Source organism: Mercenaria mercenaria, chromosome 9 (genome assembly GCF_021730395.1).
Source record: "Mercenaria mercenaria strain notata chromosome 9, MADL_Memer_1, whole genome shotgun sequence".
NCBI classification, from domain to species: Eukaryota; Metazoa; Mollusca; class Bivalvia; order Venerida; family Veneridae; genus Mercenaria; species Mercenaria mercenaria.
The window spans coordinates 19,621,522-19,644,199 of record NC_069369.1 but is presented as its reverse complement, the minus strand read 5'-3'; the positions used below and the strand labels follow the sequence as shown (position 1 = coordinate 19,644,199).

The 22,678-nt window shown below is 34.1% G+C and overlaps 3 protein-coding genes across 3 annotated transcripts; all 3 read right to left on the bottom strand.

The window, feature by feature from the left end:
- Positions 1-4,769: 4,769 nt before the first annotated feature.
- On the bottom strand, positions 4,770-10,624 carry LOC123546010 (uncharacterized). Its single transcript, XM_053550439.1, has 3 exons — positions 10,618-10,624; positions 10,170-10,208; positions 4,770-9,293 (listed from the first exon to the last, which is right to left on the bottom strand). The coding sequence occupies exons 1-3, from the start codon at positions 10,622-10,624 to the stop codon at positions 5,389-5,391; spliced, it is 3,951 nt and encodes a 1,316-aa protein (XP_053406414.1). The 3' UTR covers positions 4,770-5,388.
- Positions 10,625-16,730: 6,106 nt separating this feature from the next.
- On the bottom strand, positions 16,731-17,219 carry LOC128559221 (uncharacterized; the record flags this gene model as incomplete). Its single annotated transcript, XM_053550438.1, has 1 exon — positions 16,731-17,219. A coding segment is annotated over one exon (489 nt), but the record flags the coding sequence as incomplete, so codon positions are not given.
- Positions 17,220-21,790, bottom strand: LOC123546008 (cilia- and flagella-associated protein 251-like). The gene is made up of 3 exons (XM_053550437.1): positions 21,736-21,790; positions 17,776-18,737; positions 17,220-17,693 (listed from the first exon to the last, which is right to left on the bottom strand). Exons 1-3 carry the CDS (start codon positions 21,788-21,790, stop codon positions 17,220-17,222), a joined length of 1,491 nt encoding a protein of 496 aa, XP_053406412.1.
- Between the last annotated feature and the right edge of the window lie 888 nt (positions 21,791-22,678).

Sequence of the window (22,678 nt, the reverse complement as noted above, 5' to 3'; positions counted from 1 at the left end):
AGAAAAAATGGAATGCCCTATTTGTATGGCTCTGGGTAAGTGAAACATGCTAATTTTATTATGGACGGATCCAAAACTGTCAATCATTAATGTTTACATTAAACAGACTGTCCAATCGGGAAATTCAGTCCATCAAATAAACAAACGTGTGGTAAACATGGACGGATCCAAACGGAAGGGGAAGAAGATTTTTACATTAATATTCCTATGGCAAAATACAATGCATATCCGTAGCCCTGACCAACCTATAAACCGGGTCAGTCCATTTTATAAGTACAACAATACGGCTGGCCCATTTAAACGAGTTGTACGATTGACCTAGTTTACGCAATAGACCACACGCGGTTTGTTTGTGATACCGCTTGTGAGCACTTGACCTTGGTATGAATAGAATAACAATAGCGGAAGGAGTTAGATGAAATTTATTGACAAAAACTGGAACTGTCTATTAGGTTTTATGTGACAGATATATGTTTTTCTGGAAACATAGGAACATTTTTAATAGCATATTATGTAAAATGTGTTGTGTTTTCTATAATATTGCATGTAAAACAAGATAAACATTTAGTTGACCTTTGAAACTGTCGAATAAATGACAAGACCGAATTATAAGGAACTCGTTGGGGTCACAAAAAAGGTTCGCTATATCCCGAGTAGGTTATTTCCATATAGCGAACAATCACTGAACTGTTTAACGAACATTTACGTAAAGAGAACTGTGATTTGAGTCATTGTCGATGTCTTTAATTGCTGTTTTATTAAAATAAAGTTGAATGTACGCATTTATAGTCTCATATTGATCTGTCATTTTAATTCCTACTGCTCATTCCAATTCAGTTTTTTATCAGATTTTCTCCTTGAGTGTACATGTATCTATCGTCAAGGGCACTAACTTTTTTGATAAATTTGGACTTGTATTCAATGATTATCGCCAGTTATAACAAAACACGACCAGTACTTTTATCCCACCAAGTTAAATTTACATCTGTCCGAGCTGTGAAGCTAAGATGATTGAGCTGACACCATTTTGGCCCTTTTGTTTTCAAACTTAATATCTCGAGCGTGCGACATCTAATCTCGTGTGCACGACATCTAATCTCGAGCACACAACAACTAATCTCGAGCGTACGACATCTAATCTCGTGCGCACGACATCTAATCTCTAGCGTACGACATCTAATCTCGAGCGTAGAGCGTACGACATGTTATATCTAGCGCAGGGCACCTAATCTTGAGCGTAAAGCGTACGACATCTCATCTCGAGTGAACGACATCTAATCTCATGCGCACGACATCAAAATTCGAGGTACGATATCTAATCTCCAGATAAACTAAATAAAGTAGTTCATGCATTTTTGTGTGTGTTTTGCAAAAAAAAAAATGATAAAATTCACAAACAACGATTCTTTTTGCGATTTTTTTTTGTTGGTTGATAAATAAAATTCACATGTCACCTATATGCCACCGTACTTTTATCACATATTTTTGTCAACAATTGTTTGAATGTAAGTAAAAATTGACGCTTCTAAAGCTGAGGTATTAGCTTTGTGGATTCCATAGTAGATATCGGGGGTTTATGTTTAAGAACCAAGTCCATGTTTACTGTACCTTTGAAAATTTTTTGGCGAGTGCTGAAGTCTGTGTCCTTGCCGATAGCACTTTAAATAAGATATTTCAAAATGTTGTATTTGTATAAAAATTAAAGTCGGTTCCACATTTCCCTTGATCAATTTTAAACCAATATAGTCTAGATTCTAGAACTCAAAAGGCCGGGTCGCGAGGCGTAAACTTGGCGTAAACAGAACGCTTAAAGAGGCACCACAAAATAACTGTATTCTTTTGTATTTCCATGATGGTAATTATACATGAAAATGCAAATCATGTATAATTAACATCATGGAAATACAAAAGAATACAGCTATTTTGTGGTGCCTCTTTAATAGTGTCTTTTTGCCCACGCTCCTCTAGTCAGCGTGTTTTTGTCCTGTGTCCCCGCTGTTTAGCTGCTTTTTGCCCCGCTACCCCGCCATATTAAGTCAAAAATCTCCGCTTTCGCCCCGAGCACTAGAGTCTTAAGAGATATTCAGTAGCAGCTATCTAAAAGATGTATTTTTTATCTGAAAACGCTTATACCAGTGTGTTAAATGTCGCTACAATTAGTATTACCAGAAATTGATAAAAGATAAGTAATTAAGATGCAGATAAGTATAACTATTAATCAAATTGTAAAGAAAATTGATCTCTACATAGTCGTCTCATTTTTCTAGTACTAATCATTACACTTTATTTATCAAAGGGCCACTATCTCGAACAAACCTTATTCATAAAGGGTGCTCAATGTATTCTTAGCATGTTTTCTCCTTCTCATTTAAGATGCTTCGTAAATTTCTTCGTACATGAACTTAAAAATCCACCTCTTACCGTTCTCAAGGGTATAAAACCTTATGTATCTCTACCTACCTTAAGTCGAATATTTTTTGTTTCTTAATGTACCAAATTCAGACTGGCGTGATTATAATGTTGAAGTCCTTTTCGTCCGTGTCAACGAATATGCATTTACATGTCGGCCTACATAATGTGATGATACATCATTCCGGGTGTGCAAGACCAAGTTCAAGAAGCATTCGAAGGTTTGTAAAGTCCCTGTAAAGTTTCGTTTCGTTGTCAAACTGAGTATGTTCTTGCAAAAAAAGAAGTTGTTATACAAAGACCCCGAAAGATATTGTTCGAGGTATAATGGCCTTGGTAAATGACGTACATTAACCGTCAGAACGCGCTGACGTTCCGATTTCCCAGGAAATCATGATTATGGCCCTAGAGGCATGTACCGTAATGGTCGTTTTCAGCTTTATCGCTACTATTTATACTATAAACCACCGGCCAAATAGTGCAGGAGATAAATATCAAAGCAACGTAGTCCAAGAGAGATATCTGTCTACAACCTATCAAAGCCATGTCGTCCGTCCATCCATCTGTTAGTCCCCAAATCATTGACGTACTGGATAACTCCTACAATTTTCAAACGATTTGAGCAAAACGTATGAGTCGTATATAAGCGTAATAGTAACTTTGAGAGTTCAGAAAACAGTATTAAACTTTAAACTATGTACTGATAAATTCAAGTGTTTGTAATGAGTGTTACCTTTATACCAATTGATAATATCAGGGACTTACTGCGAAACAAGTGGGTACTAAATGTGATAAGGTTATTTTATATCACATGCTTAACGTCGCGGGAGTAGAAATACTGCCATTAGATAAAACTAATACACCAGAGTAATAAAGCTTTGACGTCGACGTAAAGAAAGTAGAATGTTTTATGTTTCGGCTTGAAAAACTTACATGTGATAAAAAGAATATTACATTTGTGACTTTCCACATTGAACTTATTAATCTCGTTGAATAAGATTGATAAAATGCTCGGCAGAGCCTCGCATTTTATTATTTTATTCAACTCGTGTAATAAATTCAATATGAAAAGACACTTATGTAATATTCTCTATGTATAGTAATAGAACGAGGAAACGCAGTATTTTAATCATTCTAATTGACACTATAACAAATCGACGTCCCAGTGTTTGTGACCTATGTATTTTCGGAAATTGCATTCAAATGGCCACATCTTGGACTTAAAATCTGTTTATTGAACCAAGGTGGCAATCTTTAATAAAAAGTCCTAGTCAGTATACAAACGTATTTGATGTGATTTTACAATATGTCTAGCAACAACTTTGGCAAGAAAACCGTAAAAGAAATCACTCAGATGTTTTTAATTTCTAAAAAGTTTCTCGTTTTTACCCTACTTACGACGGGCGTTGTATCAAAATGGTTATAAGTCATATCCTGTTCATAAGTGTTCATTTCCAAAGTATGCGATATAGGGCCGTCACACATTTACGCTATTTCATCTAACGCGCATATACATGTATGAATTACATATGTACAAAGATTGTTTGTTAGCACAAGTTTACTTCAAATGCCAACACTTTATGCTAGAATGATTTGTAAAAATCATTACCACTTACAAAGCATAAATGTGAGCTTTATTATAAATATTACAGAAAATGCATAAACCTGAAATCAAATTAATAAATTATACATCGTTTACTCCGGAAAGTTTATCAATTCTGTATAATTTGCTAACATTAGAGCAGTTTTGTCATTGTCATTAATGCAAGTAGTTAGGGACGTCTCTCTGTTTTATTCATTTTTTTATTTGTTTACGCTACGCTGCGTACTAGCCGAACTAATCAATCGTAGACCCAGCGGAATTTGAATTTTGAGACTTGTTATCAATTACAGGTCGATGCCGGGATGTCTCCGAAATAATTATTTATTGTACCGTATGTAAAAAGGGCCTTTAATTCAAAGCCCGGATGTTATTTTAAGAACGTGTCTGAGTATTGGTGGAGGTAATTGTTTTGTTACTTTCCGGCCAAATTTATCAAAAGTTCCAGAAGTTGTTATAAATGTTCCAAAATGAGTAAAACTGGCAATTATCTGGCGTCAAATTTGTATACGTTTAAAACTTTATTTTTGGTGGAAGGCCGAAAGGTATGTTCCCATATCATGAATACAGTACATCATATATTCACACTGTGGCTGTGCCGCTCGTGAGAGTATTATGTATAACTATTTTATTCTTTATTTCAGCGCCATCACTGCATATACGTTACAAAAAAAATTATAATTTTAAAACTATTCTTACACAGAATTGTAAGGGGCTATCAGAGTAAAACGTATACAGCATTTAAAACAACATTGCAAGCTCTTTTTAACACAATTTTAAATTTCAAATGAATAAAATAAATCTGTCTACCCGAATAAAATAGTAAAAGTGGAAACAGGCGCAAAGATCTTTGATCCACTTACAGAAGGGATGATATTAAATGCTCGGCTCTGTTTTGTTCAGTCGGCTGTAAGTTAGAAGTTTCGAAGTCTTTATTATCTTTCTAACTCACCAACGAGCAACTTCAAAAGAAGTGTGCATCAATAGTACCTGCTAAAATGTTGTTGTGTGTTCACACGTTATACTTCACAAGATTAATTATACCGGTTATACGTCTCTTGATTAGTCCAACTTCAAATGTTCGTGTGCATGTATAATCATCATTAAATTTTCTGTCATGCTAAGATAATTTCAATCTTAGAAAATAAAGTATTCAACTGAATAAATGTATTCAGATCTTAATGTCCTATGCATATTAAACGAGTCTTATTTCAAAACACTTTCAATATTTTGATATTTATCTTGTTATGCTTTCTGAACTTACCTTATAGCGTTACATATCAAATGGTTATAGCGTTACAGTTGAAGATTCACAAATATCGACTGACTTTGCTGTCTCATAGCGGTGAATATTCGACTTTTTTACTGTGATTATATTTTCATACAACAGATTCTTTTATCGCTGCTGCGTTTACAATTCCCGGTGAAATTTGGTTCTTTTTAGTTATATATTTCAGGAAGGTAATTCCATCTAAAACGACGAAACATCCGGGTACAGAACCCATTAAGACAACGGCAATATATCCAATTATTCTGCTGACTAATCTGTCATCTTTAGCACTCGTTTTCTTCCTCACAGTTGCAGACAGTTTTGTTTTGTCTACTCGAAGTTTAGCGACAAGGTGTGCAACCTTTTCATCTGTTGTCAAGTTTGCCCAATCTTGATTATTACTTTTGTTTGTTATATATTTAGACAAATGTGTATTTTCCCAATTACATGCTGGAGGTGTTGTGGAGGGGACAGTTGAAGAACTTGAAGTTATCCATGCATCAATTTTCTCTTCAGTGTTTTTAATTGATGCGTTTTTTCCTGTGTCCTGTTCAGCATTTTTATTCGATGCGTCATTTCCTGTTCTCTTTTCAGTATTATATCTTGACGTGCTGTTCCTTGTTTCCTCTCTGGTACTCTTTCTTGATGTGTTTTTTACCGTCCTGTCTGTGACATTTTTTCTTGATGAGTCTTCGTCCGAAAAATCTTTTGCATGGTCACGTTTTGTTTCCCCTTTAGACAGTTTCATTTTATTACTTTTACTTGACGAGTTATTTGCTGCGTTCTCTTTCGTACTTTTACTTGACGAAGTATTTGCTGTTTTCATTTTAGTACTTTTACTTGACACTTTACTTGACTTCTCTTTCGGAATTGTTGATTTGTCTTCTTCTATATCATCTTCAGCACTTTCACCTGATGATTCTTTTGCTGGTACCTCTTTTTCTGTTGTTTCGTTCCAACTGTTAGTTGGTGAGTCATTAACTGTATCGCCCGTTTTCTCTTTAGTACTTTTACTTGACGAGTGTTTTGCTGTTTTCATTTTAGTACTTTTACTTGACACTTTACTTGACTTCTCTGTTGGAATTGTTGATTCGTCTTCTTCTATATCATCTTCAGCACTGTCGCCTGACGATTCTTTGGCTGGTACCTCTTTTTCTGTTGTTTTGTTCGAAATTTTAGTTGATGAGTCATTAACTGTATCGTCTGTTTTCTCTTTAGCACTTTTACTTGACGAGTGTTTTGCTGTTTTCTTTTTAGTACTTTTACTTGACACTTTACTTGACTGCTCTGTTAGAATTGTTGATTTGTCTTCTTCTATATCATTTTCAGCACTTTCACCTGATGATTCTTTGGCTGGTACCTCTTTTCCTGTTGTTTCCTTCGAACTTTTAATTGGTGAGTCATTAATTGTATCGTCTGTTTTCTCTCTAGAACTTTTTCTTGACGAGTTTTTTGCTGTTTTCTTTTTAGTACTTTTACTTGACACTTTTCTTGACTTCTCTGTTGGAATTGTTGATTTGTCTTCTTCTATATCATCTTCAGCACTGTCACCTGACGATTCTTTGGCTGGTACCTCTTTTTCTGTTGTTTTGTTCGAAATTTTAGTTGGTGAGTCATTAACTGTATTGTCTGTTTTCTCTTTAGTACTTTTACTTGACGAGTGTTTTGCTGTTTTCTTTTTAGTACTTTTACTTGACACTTTACTTGACTTCTCTGTTGGAATTGTTAATTTGTCTTCTTCTATATCATCTTCAGCACTTTCACCTGATGATTCTTTTGCTGGTACCTCTTTTCCTGTTGTTTTGTTCGAAATTTTAGTTGATGAGTCATTAACTGTATCGTCTGTTTTCTCTTTAGCACTTTTACTTGACGAGTGTTTTGCTGTTTTCTTTTTAGTACTTTTACTTGACACTTTACTTGACTGCTCTGTTTGAATTGTTGATTTGTCTTCTTCTATATCATCTTCAGCACTTTCACCTGATGATTCTCTTGCTGGTACCTCTTTTCCTGTTGTTTCCTTCGAACTTTTAATTGGTGAGTCATTAATTGTATCGTCTGTTTTCTCTTTAGAACTTTTTCTTGACGAGTGTTTTGCTGTTTTCTTTTTAGTACTTTTACTTGACACTTTTCTTGACTTCTCTGTTGGAATTGTTGATTTGTCTTCTTCTATATCATCTTCAGCACTGTCACCTGACGATTCTTTGGCTGGTACCTCTTTTTCTGTTGTTTCGTTCCAAATGTTAGTTGGTGAGTCATTAACTGTATCGCCCGTTTTCTCTTTAGTACTTTTACTTGACGAGTGTTTTGCTGTTTTCTTTTTAGTACTTTTATTTGACACTTTACTTGACTTCTCTGTTGGAATTGTTGATTCGTCTTCTTCTATATCATCTTCAGCACTTTCGCCTGACGATTCTTTGGCTGGTACCTCTTTTCCTGTTGTTTCCTTCGAAATTTTAGTTGGTGAGTCATTAACTGTATTGTCTGTTTTCTCTTTAGTACTTTTACTTGACGAGTGTTTTGCTGTTTTCATTTTAGTACTTTTACTTGACACTTTACTTGACTTCTCTGTTGGAATTGTTGATTTGTCTTCTTCTATATCATCTTCAGCACTTTCACCTGATGATTCTTTTGCTGGTACCTCTTTTTCTGTTGTTTCGTTCCAAATGTTAGTTGGTGAGTCATTAACTGTATCGCCCGTTTTCTCTTTAGTACTTTTACTTGACGAGTGTTTTGCTGTTTTCTTTTTAGTACTTTTATTTGACACTTTACTTGACTTCTCTGTTGGAATTGTTGATTCGTCTTCTTCTATATCATCTTCAGCACTTTCGCCTGACGATTCTTTGGCTGGTACCTCTTTTTCTGTTGTTTTGTTCGAAATTTTAGTTGATGAGTCATTAACTGTATCGTCTGTTTTCTCTTTAGCACTTTTTCTTGACGAGTGTTTTGCTGTTTTCTTTTTAGTACTTTTACTTGACACTTTACTTGACTGCTCTGTTAGAATTGTTGATTTGTCTTCTTCTATATCATCTTCAGCACTTTCACCTGATGATTCTTTTGCTGGTACCTCTTTTCCTGTTGTTTCCTTCGAACTTTTAATTGGTGAGTCATTAATTGTATCGTCTGTTTTCTCTTTAGAACTTTTTCTTGACGAGTGTTTTGCTGTTTTCTTTTTAGTACTTTTACTTGACACTTTTCTTGACTTCTCTGTTGGAATTGTTGATTTGTCTTCTTCTATATCATCTTCAGCACTGTCACCTGACGATTCTTTGGCTGGTACCTCTTTTTCTGTTGTTTTGTTCGAAATTTTAGTTGGTGAGTCATTAACTGTATTGTCTGTTTTCTCTTTAGAACTTTTACTTGACGAGTGTTTTGCTGTTTTCTTTTTAGTACTTTTACTTGACACTTTACTTGACTTCTCTGTTGGAATTGTTGATTTGTCTTCTTCTATATCATCTTCAGCACTTTCACCTGATGATTCTTTTGCTGGTACCTCTTTTCCTGTTGTTTCCTTCGAAATTTTAGTTGCAGAGTCATTAATTGTAACGTCTGTTTTCTCTTTAGTACTTTTACTTGACGAGTGTTTTGCTGTTATCTTTTTAGTACTTTTACTTGACACTTTACTTGACACTTTACTTGACTTCTCAGTTGGAATTGATGATTTGTCTTCTTCTATATCATCTTCAGCACTTTCACCTGATGATTCTTTTTCTGGTACCTCTTTTCCTGTTGTTTCCTTCGAAATTTTAGTTGGTGAATCATTAATTGTATCGTCTGTTTTCTCTTTAGTACTTTTACTTGACGAGTGTTTCGCTGTTTTATTTTTAGTACTTTTACTTGACACTTTACTTGTCTTCTCTGTTGGAATTGTTAATTTGTCTTCTTCTATATCATCTTCAGCACTTTCACCTGATGATTCTTTTACTAGTACCTCCTTTTTTGTTGTTTCCTTCGAAATTTCAGTTGGTGAGTCATTAACTTTATCGTCTTCAGCAGATTCACATGATCTATATCCTACTGTAAAAAGAAATATATATACAAATGTATATTGGTAATTGACAAAAAGAAATGCATCAAAGAAGCTACATTTTACGAAAAGATATTTCCAAAGGAGACACAGGATTTGATGCAAGAATAGTTCTTTTGCAGAGTTCTTATTGACTTTGAAATTAGAATGTCATTCTTTTATAAAACACAAGTGATTTAAAATAACTAGTTAACCTAAATCCTTCTTGCTAACAGTAATCAATATTTACTAGTTTGACTTTCTTTATCTCGAGATAGAGAGTTACTGAATCTGTGACTAAAGGCGAACTTAAGAATTACGGGTTTGAGATATTCCAAAATAGGCAAGATTTATATATCACTTCAAAATGTATAAGCACCTTGTGAGATTATTGTAAAAGCTGTTCATTATTCAGATCGTTAGTACTCTTCCTTTGTTAATAAGTAAGAACTACACACAGGAAACGATCGTAGGATAAATGTTATACAGGCATGTAGTTTATATTGAAAATCTTATCTTTGTTTTGCTTCATATCTCTAAGCAAAAGCAAATAGATCTGACATGAATTTTTATTTATTTGACTTCGACTTTAGAAATCTTTGAAAAGAAGGAATGTTTACTAGTATATTAGTCTTACGTCTCGGCACATACCGCAGAAAATGGAACGGTATTCTGAGTCATCATGCTTTAGTATATAATGATTCGTTTTTAGCTGTTTAAAACAAAGTCTGCAAAATGTTACTACTATGACAGCATAATTTAATAATTTTAATCAAATTTGTTGAAAGAATTGCCATTTTCTTAAAAGTTAGAACATTATGTTTAACATGAAAACCTTCTTCTCAATATTGTTTGCAACTTTTATCCATTTCAGTTTGAATAATTACTGTAATTGTCATCTTCATCTTCAAGACTAAGAACAAAATCTGAAAGGAGATAACTTCCATTTTTAGTAATTATGTATGCTTAATTGTATTATCTCATTTCTGTTCTGTATTACATTGTCACGTATGTTAGTTCGAGCCCCGCTCGGGGCGTTGAATCCTTCATATGAGAAAGCCATCCAGCTAGCTTACGGAAGGTCGGTAGATCTACGTATGTGCCCGCCCGTGATGAAATTAATGCACGGAGGGGCACATTGGGTATTCCTCCATCACCTGTTGGACAGTCGCCATATGACCTATAATGGTGTCTTGTGTGACATTAAACGAAACAAAAAAGTTCAGTATCTCTTTCTAAAGAATGAGACATTTTATATTGGTATTATCTCAGAGAGATTATGGATAATAAAAGAGAGAATTTATTAAAGAAACATATATAGTACTGTACCCTTACCTTTCATTTGGACAAGAGCACATATCAAAATTATTTCCAGAAAATGCATTGTTTTGTTTTAAAACGTTTCCTATCGTACTCTGGTCTGAATTCATAAGCAACCGCTGCTACATGAACGTTATATTTTATGTAAATGATCGCGATGCTGTGAAGTGAGAAAATAGACAATGGGACTTGGGTTAACTAATCATTTATTTAATATTTTCCATTGATATGACGATTAATGTGCATTTCAAATTTTCAATATCTGAATAATATAGAATTGATCACGTACGCAATATAAAATATTCGATATTAAACAGTTATTATATGGTAATGAGGTGAATATTCAAGTTTATGGACCTGAATATCACGTGGTCAGGTAAATGTACTTTGATATTCACCGATATAATCGTTCAGTAAATATTTCATTTCACAAAAGAGCAGTACGGTTATCATAAGTTCAACAGTAAACAGTATAAATTATTGCTGCATTGTTCATAAGAAAACATGTTTACAGACAGTCAACCCTTTTCCTACTAAATATCACTCGTAATGTGCTAGAAATGTAAACAATATTGTCAAAAAATAGAATCTACATCATCTTATTAAGAATTGTTTTCCCACTTTTCTTGCCATAATATGCAAATATGATTTCTGTTTGAAAAAAATATACATTAGTATAGCACGTGGGACTTTCTATGATGAATAACACTTTCTGTGGACATCCTTGAGAACAACTAGGTCTGAATGATGGATCAAACATCTGCTAAGTCCATGTCATACGTGTAGAAGCATTGCGCAATTTTCTGATTTACAATTTAGGCAGTTATTTTTTTCAGTTTAGTAATTTGTCCGGGGATATCAAAAACGCTTCTCACCCCAAAATGGACTCAGCTTATCTTTGTTCCGTCAGACCGTCTTGTTGTACTTATACCAACCATTAAAATACGTTTTAATGCCGTTTTAATGACATCTTTGTACATGAACAAATTCAAGTCTTCATTCTTCTAAGCCGGTTAAAATAAATAATGACATTTGACGTTTTATCATTTCAGTACATTGTTATACAACTAATGGGTTTATCAGTTTGTCATATTTTAAGGATTTACTAGATTTCCTAAAGTGAATAAAATGAACTAAACACGTGTAAGTAATATATTTACACCAAAATTGTTACTAATTGTATTACAGTCTATTTTCGTAATTGGTGTAATTTATTGAAATAATTCATATATCAAATAACCTCTTTGTACTGTATGATGTAATACTATTTCAATAGTTACAGTAGCAAGCAGACATGTTACTGGTTATAACGTTACCAGTTATACTAAATTGCGTATTACGAGTAATAGGATTAAGTTGTAGCGCCAGTGTACGCATTTACTGAACAGTCCTTGTATTTGTTTACGTTGACAAAAATAATGATTAGTTGTGCGTTTCATGATTTGTTTTTGTTAAAATAATATGCACTTCCTTTAAAAAACTTATAAAGAGGATATTACATGAGTGTGTTTTCATATTGAATTTATTAAACGAGTTGAATAAAATAATAAAATGCGAGGCTCTGCAGAGCATTATATCAATATTATTCAACGCGTTTAAAGACCCACCACGACCTACTGACCTACATTTTTCACTCACAAAATCTTCATGAAAATCATTTTTGAAATACAGGTAATATACAGTTATACTACAAGTTTTCAGGTATACAATTTAAGCCATTCCTGAATAAATGTTTTTTTACAACTTCATCTGCAAACTTATTCAGTCAATCTCTTTCCAGCATAGTTTCAAAAACATAGATGAATAACTATTTTACACTGTAGAAACAAAATGTAATTTAAAATTCACTAAATACACTGATTTCTGTACATATTGCTACAGTTATTCAATAAAATGTTAAGACATTACACACATTGTCTTGGCCTAATATATGTCACTGTCAATTTGTATCTACATACTTGTTATTTCTCATTTTCTTCATGCAAAGCATGTATAATTACCATCATGGAAACACAAAAGAATACAGTTATTTTGTGGTGCCTCTTTAATACTTTCAATGCGGAAAGTCACAAATGTAATATTCTTTTTATCACATGTTAGCTTTCCTGCCGAAACATCAAAATTCTTCTTTCTTTAGCTATTATAAACAAGTCAGTTTGACTATAAGGATCTTACATGCCTGCCTGTGTAAGACAGGGTTTTCCCTACCCGAGGGACAGTGTGTGATGAAAAACCGAGCGTTAGGGGGTTGGGAAAAAGCTGTCTTACACAGGCAGACTTAATGTTTTAATTAAGTTATACATTGGCTACACATGCAATCGCGCATTGGTTTTCCCAGAAGCTACGCCACCTATAGGTCATGCTTAATTTCAATATATCAAAACAACTGAATTGATATAATTTTTTATAATTTGTGATTTGACTCCACTGCCCTTCATAAAATCCTATTCTAACACGATCTGATTCATTTTCCTATTAAACAAAGAAGGCAGAAAACAGTGAATTATTTTACAACAAATCACTGTTCTGACTTCACCAATATTACGTCATGGCGTCAAACTGCATAGCGGCGCGCTGGAAAAGAAACCGATTGAAAACGGGCACATTTTTAATGAATGTCGTCAAGGATGTACTTAAAAATCCTTGGTAACGTGTTAGAATCGAAATATTATATCTCATTCAGTGATTTGCTCTTGAATAAATCATTGTTTGTCGTTCAGATGCGTATTATTATATCACTCGGGCTGCGCCCTCGTGATATAATTCCTTCGCATCTGAATTCCAAACAATGATTTATTCAACAACAAATCATTGAATGAGATATATTATTTCTTAAACCTCGATATTATTATAAGCTACCTATGGTCAACGTGTCATTTCAGCATCTCAAACGTAGATTTAGTTATCGAACGGAAATGCAAAAACTCGACGCCGCCATTCCTTCCATGCACCCTGCCACCAGCCTAATAACCAGTTTTTCAACTTTTGGAAAACCTGGTAGAGATTTCAAATTATTGTTGCTTAAGGTATTAGACCCATAATAGCAATGTTTAAAAAATGGCATTTGCTTAGTATATTTCTTACAGTTGACCGTGCTTCGCACTGTGTCGCAATTTTTAAACAACTTCTATCGTGCCGTTTTTTTTTAAATTTTGTGTAATTTATTATATTTCCTCAAGCTCAAGTAGAGACAAATTTCAAAGTGATGGCCTTTATCCAGAGAATTCATTATATCATCATTTTTTAAAAAAAGAAACATCAAACTGTTGGTAAACAATTATAAAACTGTCAATATAATTTTTTTCTAGGGTGCCTCAAGTAAACTGATTTAATGAGACAGAATTCTAACTCCAACATTGAAAAATTAAGGTCGAATCCTGCGGGTCTGTTTTGAATTTTGCTCACTTCATTCAAAAATAACTTTGGGGCAGAAGTGAAACCTACCTACATTTCTTCCACAATATGTAATCTAAAGAATGAAGGCAAAATAGAGAACTTTTACCGCATGGAACTCAGTATTTTTAAATATGTCTATCTCTACCCCTTCTGTTTCAGAGGTAAATTCACTCTGAACAGCAAGAAATCGCTTATCAAATGAAGTTTTTCCATTTTTGTACAACAATAAATCAATAGTAAGTCTGGGAAAAACTAAAAACTTACTGGAAAAAAGGAAAATAAGGAAAGAAATTGGTCCCAGTGGAGCTTGAACCTACGCCGCCGCCGCCTTTGCCCCCACCCTTAAAAAGAAGGTACTCTATTATGGGCCTAATACCTTAAATTAGACTGACTGCCTTCGTTGAATTTGTTGCAGGAGGCGAATTCACTTGTTCAGTTTACCCTATATGAACATACCACTTTGAAAGCCCTTTACAATAATATGGTGGTTTATACGGAAAATATTATAGCATTAATTTTGTAAAAACTAAGTGGCCAAAGATCTACAAGCATTTTTGTCCAGGATATATTGAGGCTACAAGTCCGCTGATTTTTGGCTTACAATAACTCCATACTTATCGAAACGAATAATGTAGTACCAGAATATACCTTTTCTCATGAAAATGGTCTAATCTAATCGAAAGACTCACATGTTACAGACAGTTTTAATGATGTTTATGTAAATGTTACACAGAATGCATAAACCTGAATCAAATTAATAAATAATACATCATTTATTTTGGACAGTGTTTATCAGATTCAATTCTGTATAAATTGCTAACAACAGAGAAGTGTTGAGCGACCTGTGGCGTTGACACTTTTTCTATTTTGTCATTGTCAATTATGCATGTTAAAACAAGTGTAATGTTACAGGGTGGAAATTTTTTTTAAGACTGAAATCCAGCCTTGAATATAATTTTCATTTGAATCTCCTGTATCACGTATCATATATACAATTAAGGGGCATCCATGGCCGAGAGATTAAGGTTACTTACTTCGGCCACTTGTCGCTCACCGCTGTGGGTTCGAAACCTCGTTCTGATTATAGAATTCTTTGAAGTGAGGAAGCCTTCCTGTTAGCTTACGGAAGGTCAATAGTTCTACCCAGGTGTCCGACTCATGCCTTAAATAACGCACAAAGGGGTATCTGGTGTCTTCCTCCGCCATCAAAAACTGGAAAGTCGCCATATTGCTGTATCAGAGTGACGTTTACTTCAACAAAAAATAAATAGATTAACTTAAAATCGATATCATTATCATGAAATACATTTCCATTCAATATATGAATTACATGAGACGGAAAGGGGTTTTGTTGTTGTTTTTCCTGTTGGGTTTAACGTCACACCGGCACAATTATTTGTCATATGTACTTTCCAGCTTTAGATGGTGGAGGAAGTCACCAGGTGCCCCTCCGTGCATAATGTCATCACAAGCGGGTTCATGGATAGACCGCCGACCTTCCGTACTTACTTATTTTGTTTCTGCTATCAACTTAAAAAAATAGAAGAAGCTAAAAACATTTATATAATGGTATTCCATCGCAAATCAGTCTAGGAAATATATAAGAATAACGAATGTATGTCACTCCATGCATACGCTTTATTAGATATTAGTTTCTGTTTGCAGTATTTCTGTCACTATTTTCTGTAGATTACATATCTTCAAATAAGAGAATACTTTCTATTTCAAAACAAATAATTTAAAGCAAAAGGAATTATCGACCATAAATTTGTCAAACTTACAAGCACATATCGTTCTCTGGTAGTGGTGTCCGAAATGTGCGATTAGCAGCCGTGGTACTGCTTTCTTTATTTTTGGTGGAAGGTCGAAAGTTATGTCTTCAAATGAACACAGTACATCATATATTCACGCTTGGCTTTGTCGCTGGTGGGATTATTAAGTGTAATTATTTTATTCTTTATTTAAGCGCCATCACTACATATACATTACAAGAAAATATAATTTTAGATTATTTACACAGTATTGTAGGGCTATCAAGTAACATATACGCATTTACCACACATTGCCAGCTCTATTTAACACTTACATCTTAATTTCAAATGAATAAAATAAATTTATGTCTACCAGAATAATATAGTAAAAGTAGAAACTCCACAGGACGCCAAGATCTTTTAGCCACTTACAGAAAGAAAAATATTAAATACTCGACTATGTTTTCTTCAATTCGTCCACAGGCGGCCGGATTGAAGTTAGAAATTTCGAAGTCCTTAATACCTTTCTAACCCACCATCGAGCAACTTCAAAAGAAGTGTGCATCAATGGTATCAAGCTTTTTCTAAACTTTTGTTGTGCTTGCACACGTTTCACTTCACAAGATTAATTATACCAGTTATACGTCTCTGAATTGTTCCAACTTCGATTGTCCATGTGGAAATATAATCAATCTTAAATTTGCTATTATGCTAAGATAATTTCAATATTAGAAAATAACAAATGTTCCATATGAATCCAATCTTAATGTCATATGCATATTAAACGAGTCTGATTTCATAACTTTCAACAGATATTGATCTTGCTGTACTAATTTTCTATTGCTTTTGTACGTACCTTATAGGTTACATATCAAATGTTTGTAGCTTTACAGGTAGAGATTCATATAACAGTGGCTAATATCGACTGACTTTGCTGTCCTATAGCGGTGAATATTCGACTTTTCTATTGTGATTATATTTTCACACAACAGATTCTTTTATCTCTGCTTCATTTACAATTCCCGGTGAAATTTGGTTCTTTTTAGTTATATATTTCAGGAAGGTAATTCCATCTAAAACGACGAAACATCCGGGTACAGAACCCATTAAGACGACGGCAATATATCCAATTATTCTGCTGACTAATCTGTCATCTTTAGCACTCGTTTTCTTCCTCACAGTTGCAGAAAGTTTTGTTTTGTCTACTCGCAGCTTAGCGACAATGTGTGCAATCTTTTCATCTGTTGTCAAGTTTGCCCAACCTGGATTACTACTGTTATTTGTTATATATCTAGACAAATGTCTGCTTTCACATTTAGATGCTGGAGGTGTTGTGGAGCTTACAGGTGAAGAAATTGAAGTTATCCGTGCATCAGTTTCCTCTTCAGCAGTTTTATTTGAGTCGTCTTTCCCTGTTTTCTCTGCAGCATCTTTATATGATACGTCTTTTTCTGTTTTCTCTTCAGAATTTCAACTTGATGCGGCATTTTGATTTGATGTGTCTTTTCTTGTTTTATCTTCAGCATTTTTATTTGATGCGACCTTTCCTGATTTCTTTTCAGAATTGTCACTTGATGCGGCCTTTCCTGTTTCCTCTTCAATATTTTTATTTGATATGTCTTTTCCTGTTTCCTCTTCAGCATTTTCATTTGATATGCCTTTTCCTGATTTCTTTTCAGAATTGTCACTTGATGCGGCCTTTCCTGTTTCCTCTTCAACATTTTCATTTGATATGTCTTTTCCTGTTTCCACTTCAGCATTTTCATTTGATATTCCTTTTCCTGATTTCTTTTCAGAATTGTCACTTGATGCGGCTTTTCCTGTTTCCTCTTCAACATTTTCATTTGATATGTCTTTTCCTGTTTCCTCTTCAGCATTTTCATTTGATATGCCTTTTCCTGATTTCTTTTCAGAATTGTCACTTGATAGGGCCTTTCCTGTTTCCTGTTCAACATTTTCATTTGATATGTCTTTTCTGTTTCCTCTTCAGCATTTTCATTTGATATCCTTTTCCTGATTTATTTACCGAATTGTCACTTGATGCGGCTTTTCCTGTTTCCTCTTCAACATTTTCATTTGATATGTCTTTTCCTGTTTCCTCTTCAGCATTTTTATTTGATGCGACCTTTCCTGATTTCTTTTCAGAATTGTCACTTGATGCGGCCTTTCCTGTTTCCTCTTCAACATTTTCATTTGATATGTCTTTTCCTGTTTCCTCTTCAGCATTTTCATTTGATATGCCTTTTCCTGATTTCTTTTCAGAATTGTCACTTGATGCGGCCTTTCCTGTTTCCTCTTCAACATTTTCATTTGATATGTCTTTTCCTGTTTCCTCATCAGCATTTTCATTTGATATGCCTTTTCCTGATTTCTTTTCAGAATTGTCACTTGATAGGGCCTTTCCTGTTTCCTCTTCAACATTTTCATTTGATATGTCTTTTTCTGTTTCCTCTTCAGCATTTTCATTTGATATGCCTTTTCCTGATTTCTTTTCAGAATTGTCACTTGATGCGGCCTTTCCTGTTTCCTCTTCAACATTTTCATTTGATATGTCTTTTCCTGTTTCCTCTTCAGCATTTTTATTTGATGCGACCTTTCCTGATTTCTTTTCAGAATTGTCACTTGATGCGGCCTCTCCTGTTTCCTCTTCAACATTTTCATTTGATATGTCTTTTCCTGTTTCCTCTTCAGCATTTTCATTTGATATGCCTTTTCCTGATTTCTTTTCAGAATTGTCACTTGATGCGGCCTTTCCTGTTTCCTCTTCAACATTTTCATTTGATATGTCTTTTCCTGTTTCCTCTTCAGCATTTTCATTTGATATGCCTTTTCCTGATTTCTTTTCAGAATTGTCACTTGATGCGGACTTTCCTGTTTCCTCTTCAACATTTTCATTTGATATGTCTTTTCCTGTTTCCTCTTCAGCATTTTCATTTGATATGCCTTTTCCTGACTCTTCTTCAGACTTTTTACCTGATGTGTCTTTACCTGAATCAAATAAATAAATAATATAACTTCGGAAATTGTTTATCAATTCTGTATAAATTGTTTACATCAGAGCAGTTTTCTCATTGTCAAATAGATATTTTGAAACAAGTGTAATGTTATCAGGTAGAGAAAAATTTTAAGTCTGAAGTTGTATACGAGTATATAATTTCATTTGAATTTTCTGTATCACATATCATATAATTATACACTTTAGGGGCCGCTGTGGGCGAAAGGTTAAGGATGCTGACTTCGACCACTTATCCCTTACCGCTGTTGGTTCGAAACCTCGCTCGGGTTGTAGAATTCTTTGGAGTGAGGAGGCAATCCAGTTGGCTAACAAAAGTCTGTAGTTCTACCCATGTTCCCGCACCGTGCATGAACTAATGCACGAAGGGGGCATTTTGTGCCTTCATCTGCCTTCATCTGCCACCAGAAACGGGATATTCGTCATATTGCTGTGTTAGTGTAACGTTACTCTCAACAAGATAAATGAATAGATAAACTTAAAATCAACACCATTATCATGAAATACATTGCCATTCAATTTATCAATTACAAAGGCCTGCACTACTTTGGTCTTATGGAGACTTTCCAGCTTTAGATGCCCGCCCCCCCCCCCCCCCCCCCCCCCCCCCCCCCTCTGCGCATTATATCATTACGGGCGGGGACCTTGGTAGAACCATCGACCTTCCGTAACTTACGTATTTTGTATCTGCTGTCAACATTTTTTGAAATTAAGCATAAAACATTAATATATGCGCAAACCAAGATCTTGATAATATACATAAATATGTAAAACGAATGTATTCCATCTCCACTACATGCTGCGCAGAACTTCAAAAGTTACTGTTTTGGCAGTATCTTCTGTCTCTATTCTCTGCAGTGCACAATATACTTTCAAATATGGGAATATTTTCTATATTATAAAACCTTTTTTAAGAAATTTATATGGACAGGCTTCATTAAAACAATATAAGAGATGTTAAGAATTTCGCCATACATCATCTTTCACTTTCGTTTGAACAAAAGACGTTTCGTTATCTTGATCTGTCATTTCAGTCAAATGTCAAGTGAAAACGACGACGAAGGTTATTTCATGAAGAGAATATAGGTAATTCTCTCCAGGTATACTTGACCTTTTCAGTCATGACTTTTCTAATTATGTAAAGAAAAAGGATTTTAAGTAAAATGTTGTATAGAATGATGATTTACATGTATGTACATTATTTAGATATAATTGAATGATATTTTGATCATCAGTATTTTGCAGAAATGTCGTCGTACGTCACTTTTTCTTTCACTAATCAAGCACACATTATTTCAGGATAAGTCTTTGTTTACGTGCAGGTCAAACTACGAATCGGAGTTATGATGTCTTATTTAAAAAACAAAATAATTTAAAGGAAAAGGAATAATTGACCATAATTTTGTCAAATTAAAATGCGCATGTCTTTCCCTAATAGTGGTGCTCGAAATGTTCGAACAGCTGCCGCAGTAGTGCTTTCTTTACTTTTGGTGGAAGGTCGATCATGACCACAGTGCATCATATATTCATGCATGTCTGTGCCGCTCGGGAGAGTATTACGTATTATTATCTATTCTTTATTAAAGCGCCATCACTGCATATACATTATAAAAAATCATAACTTTAAGACTATCCTACACAGAAGTGTAAGGGGCTATCACAGTAAAACATACACAGCATTTACAACACGAAGCCCAATTTCACACTTAATTTTAAATTTCAAATGAATAAGATAAATCCATGTCTACCCGAATAAGTGGAAACTCCACAGGGCGCAAAGATCTTTGAGCCGCTCACAGAAGGTATAATATTGAATACTCGGTTCTGTTTTATTCAGCTCGTCTACAGGCGGCCGGATATAAGTTATAAATTTTGAATTCTAAATACCTTTCTAACTCATCACCGATCAACTTCAAAAGAAGTATGCATCAATAGTACAAGCTTATCTAAATTTATGTTTTGCTTCCACAGGTTCCACTTCAATATGTCGTATGTATTCAGATCTTAAAGTCTGATTTCCATTCTTTCAATTTTTTGAAATTTATCTTGCTGTTCGATTTTCTAATGCTTTTGCACTTACCATATAGCATACCATATAAAAAGTTTATAGCTTTACAGGTGAAGATTCATAAAAAAGTAGCTAATATCGACTGACTTTGCTGTCCTACAGCGGTGAATATTCGACTGTTTTGTTGTGACTATAATTATAATTACCCCATCCATTTTAATTTAAATGGAAAAACATATTTAAATCTACAATAAAATTCTGCCGTTAAGATTCAAAATATTTTGCAGCTTTAATGACACATAAAAATGCTTCAAAATGGAAAGAAAAAAGTTGCATCTAAGAGATTTATGTAGAAAAAAAATCGTTTAAAAACTATTTTGGTTCTTTTTGTTTTTAATTTAGTTTGTATTTTTTAGATACATGTTATATAAAGTGCATTGTTGAAAACATTTATTTTAATTGTAGCTTATCATTATATATATATCAGTCAGTAAAACATCAGAACCAAACCTGATCTACTTTAAGAGATATTTGAAATTACCGACCCGTATCCTATTGTACGTCTCACATCAATTTTCTGCAAATGCCAGCCAAAAATAAGGGTGAACATTTTTTGCAACAAGAAGATTCGGTTTGATTAAATGGTACATTATTAGCCATATTTTAATTATTTAGTATTAATTTTTGTCAAAATATTTCAAGATTTTTTTTACCAAATGACGGATATCCCGAAAAAAGCACTCATACATCCTTAAGGCGTCATCTTTAGCACTCGTTTTCTTTCTTACAGTTGCAGAAAGATTTGTTTTGTCTACTCGAAATTTAGCGACATAATAAGATGTGCAATCTTTTCATCTGTAGTCAGGTTGTAGTTCCCAATTGTCAATCTTGTGTTGTGGAGCTAACAGTCGAAGTTATTCGTGCATCAGTTTCCGCTTCAGCATTTTTACATGATGCGTCCTTACCTGTTTCCTCTTCAGCATTTTGACTTGATGCGTCTTTTCTTGTTTCCGTCAGCATTTTTATTTGATGCTACTTTTCCTGTCTTCAAAAGGTTGACTTGATGCGGCTTTTCCTGTTTCCTCCTCAGAATGTTCACATCATGCGTCTTTTACTGTTTCCTCTTCAGCATTTTAACTTGATGCGTGTTTTCCTGTTTCCTCTTCAGTATTTTCATTTGATGTGTCTTTTTTTCTGATTATTCTTCAGAGTATTTACATGATGCGTATTTTCCTGTCTCCTCGGCTTTTTTATTTAATACGTCTTTTCCTGTGTCTTCTTCAGCCTTTTTTCTTGATGTGTCATTTCCTGTTTCCTCTCTAGCACACTTACCTCAGTATTATCTCAGAGATTATGGAGATAAGAGAGATTATGGAGATAAATAACAAATCGCCAAGCGCGACCAATAACATTTGTACCTAATTTATCGAAGAAACATACCTTTCATTTGAACAAGAACGCATATTAAAATTATTTCCAGAAAATGCATTGTTTTATTTCAAAATGTTTCTTTTCGCACTCTGATCTGATTTCATAAGGCAGCCGCTGCTACATGAACGTTATATTTTATACAAATGATCATATTGCTGTGAAGTGAGAAAACAGACAATGGGACTTGGGTTAACTTATCATTTATTTAATAGTTTTCCTTTAGTATGACGATTAATATGCATTTTAAATTTACAATATAGAACCACAGAATTGATCAAATCAAATAGTTGTACACAATATACAGTTATTAGATAATTGATATTTATTGTTGTTGAAGGATGATGAGGTGGATATTCAAGTTTATGGACCTGAATATCACGTCGGCTAGGTTTATGTACTTCGCCGATATTATCGTTCAGTAAATATTTCATTTCACAAAAGAAAGAGCAGTATGGTTATTATAAGTTCAACAGTAAA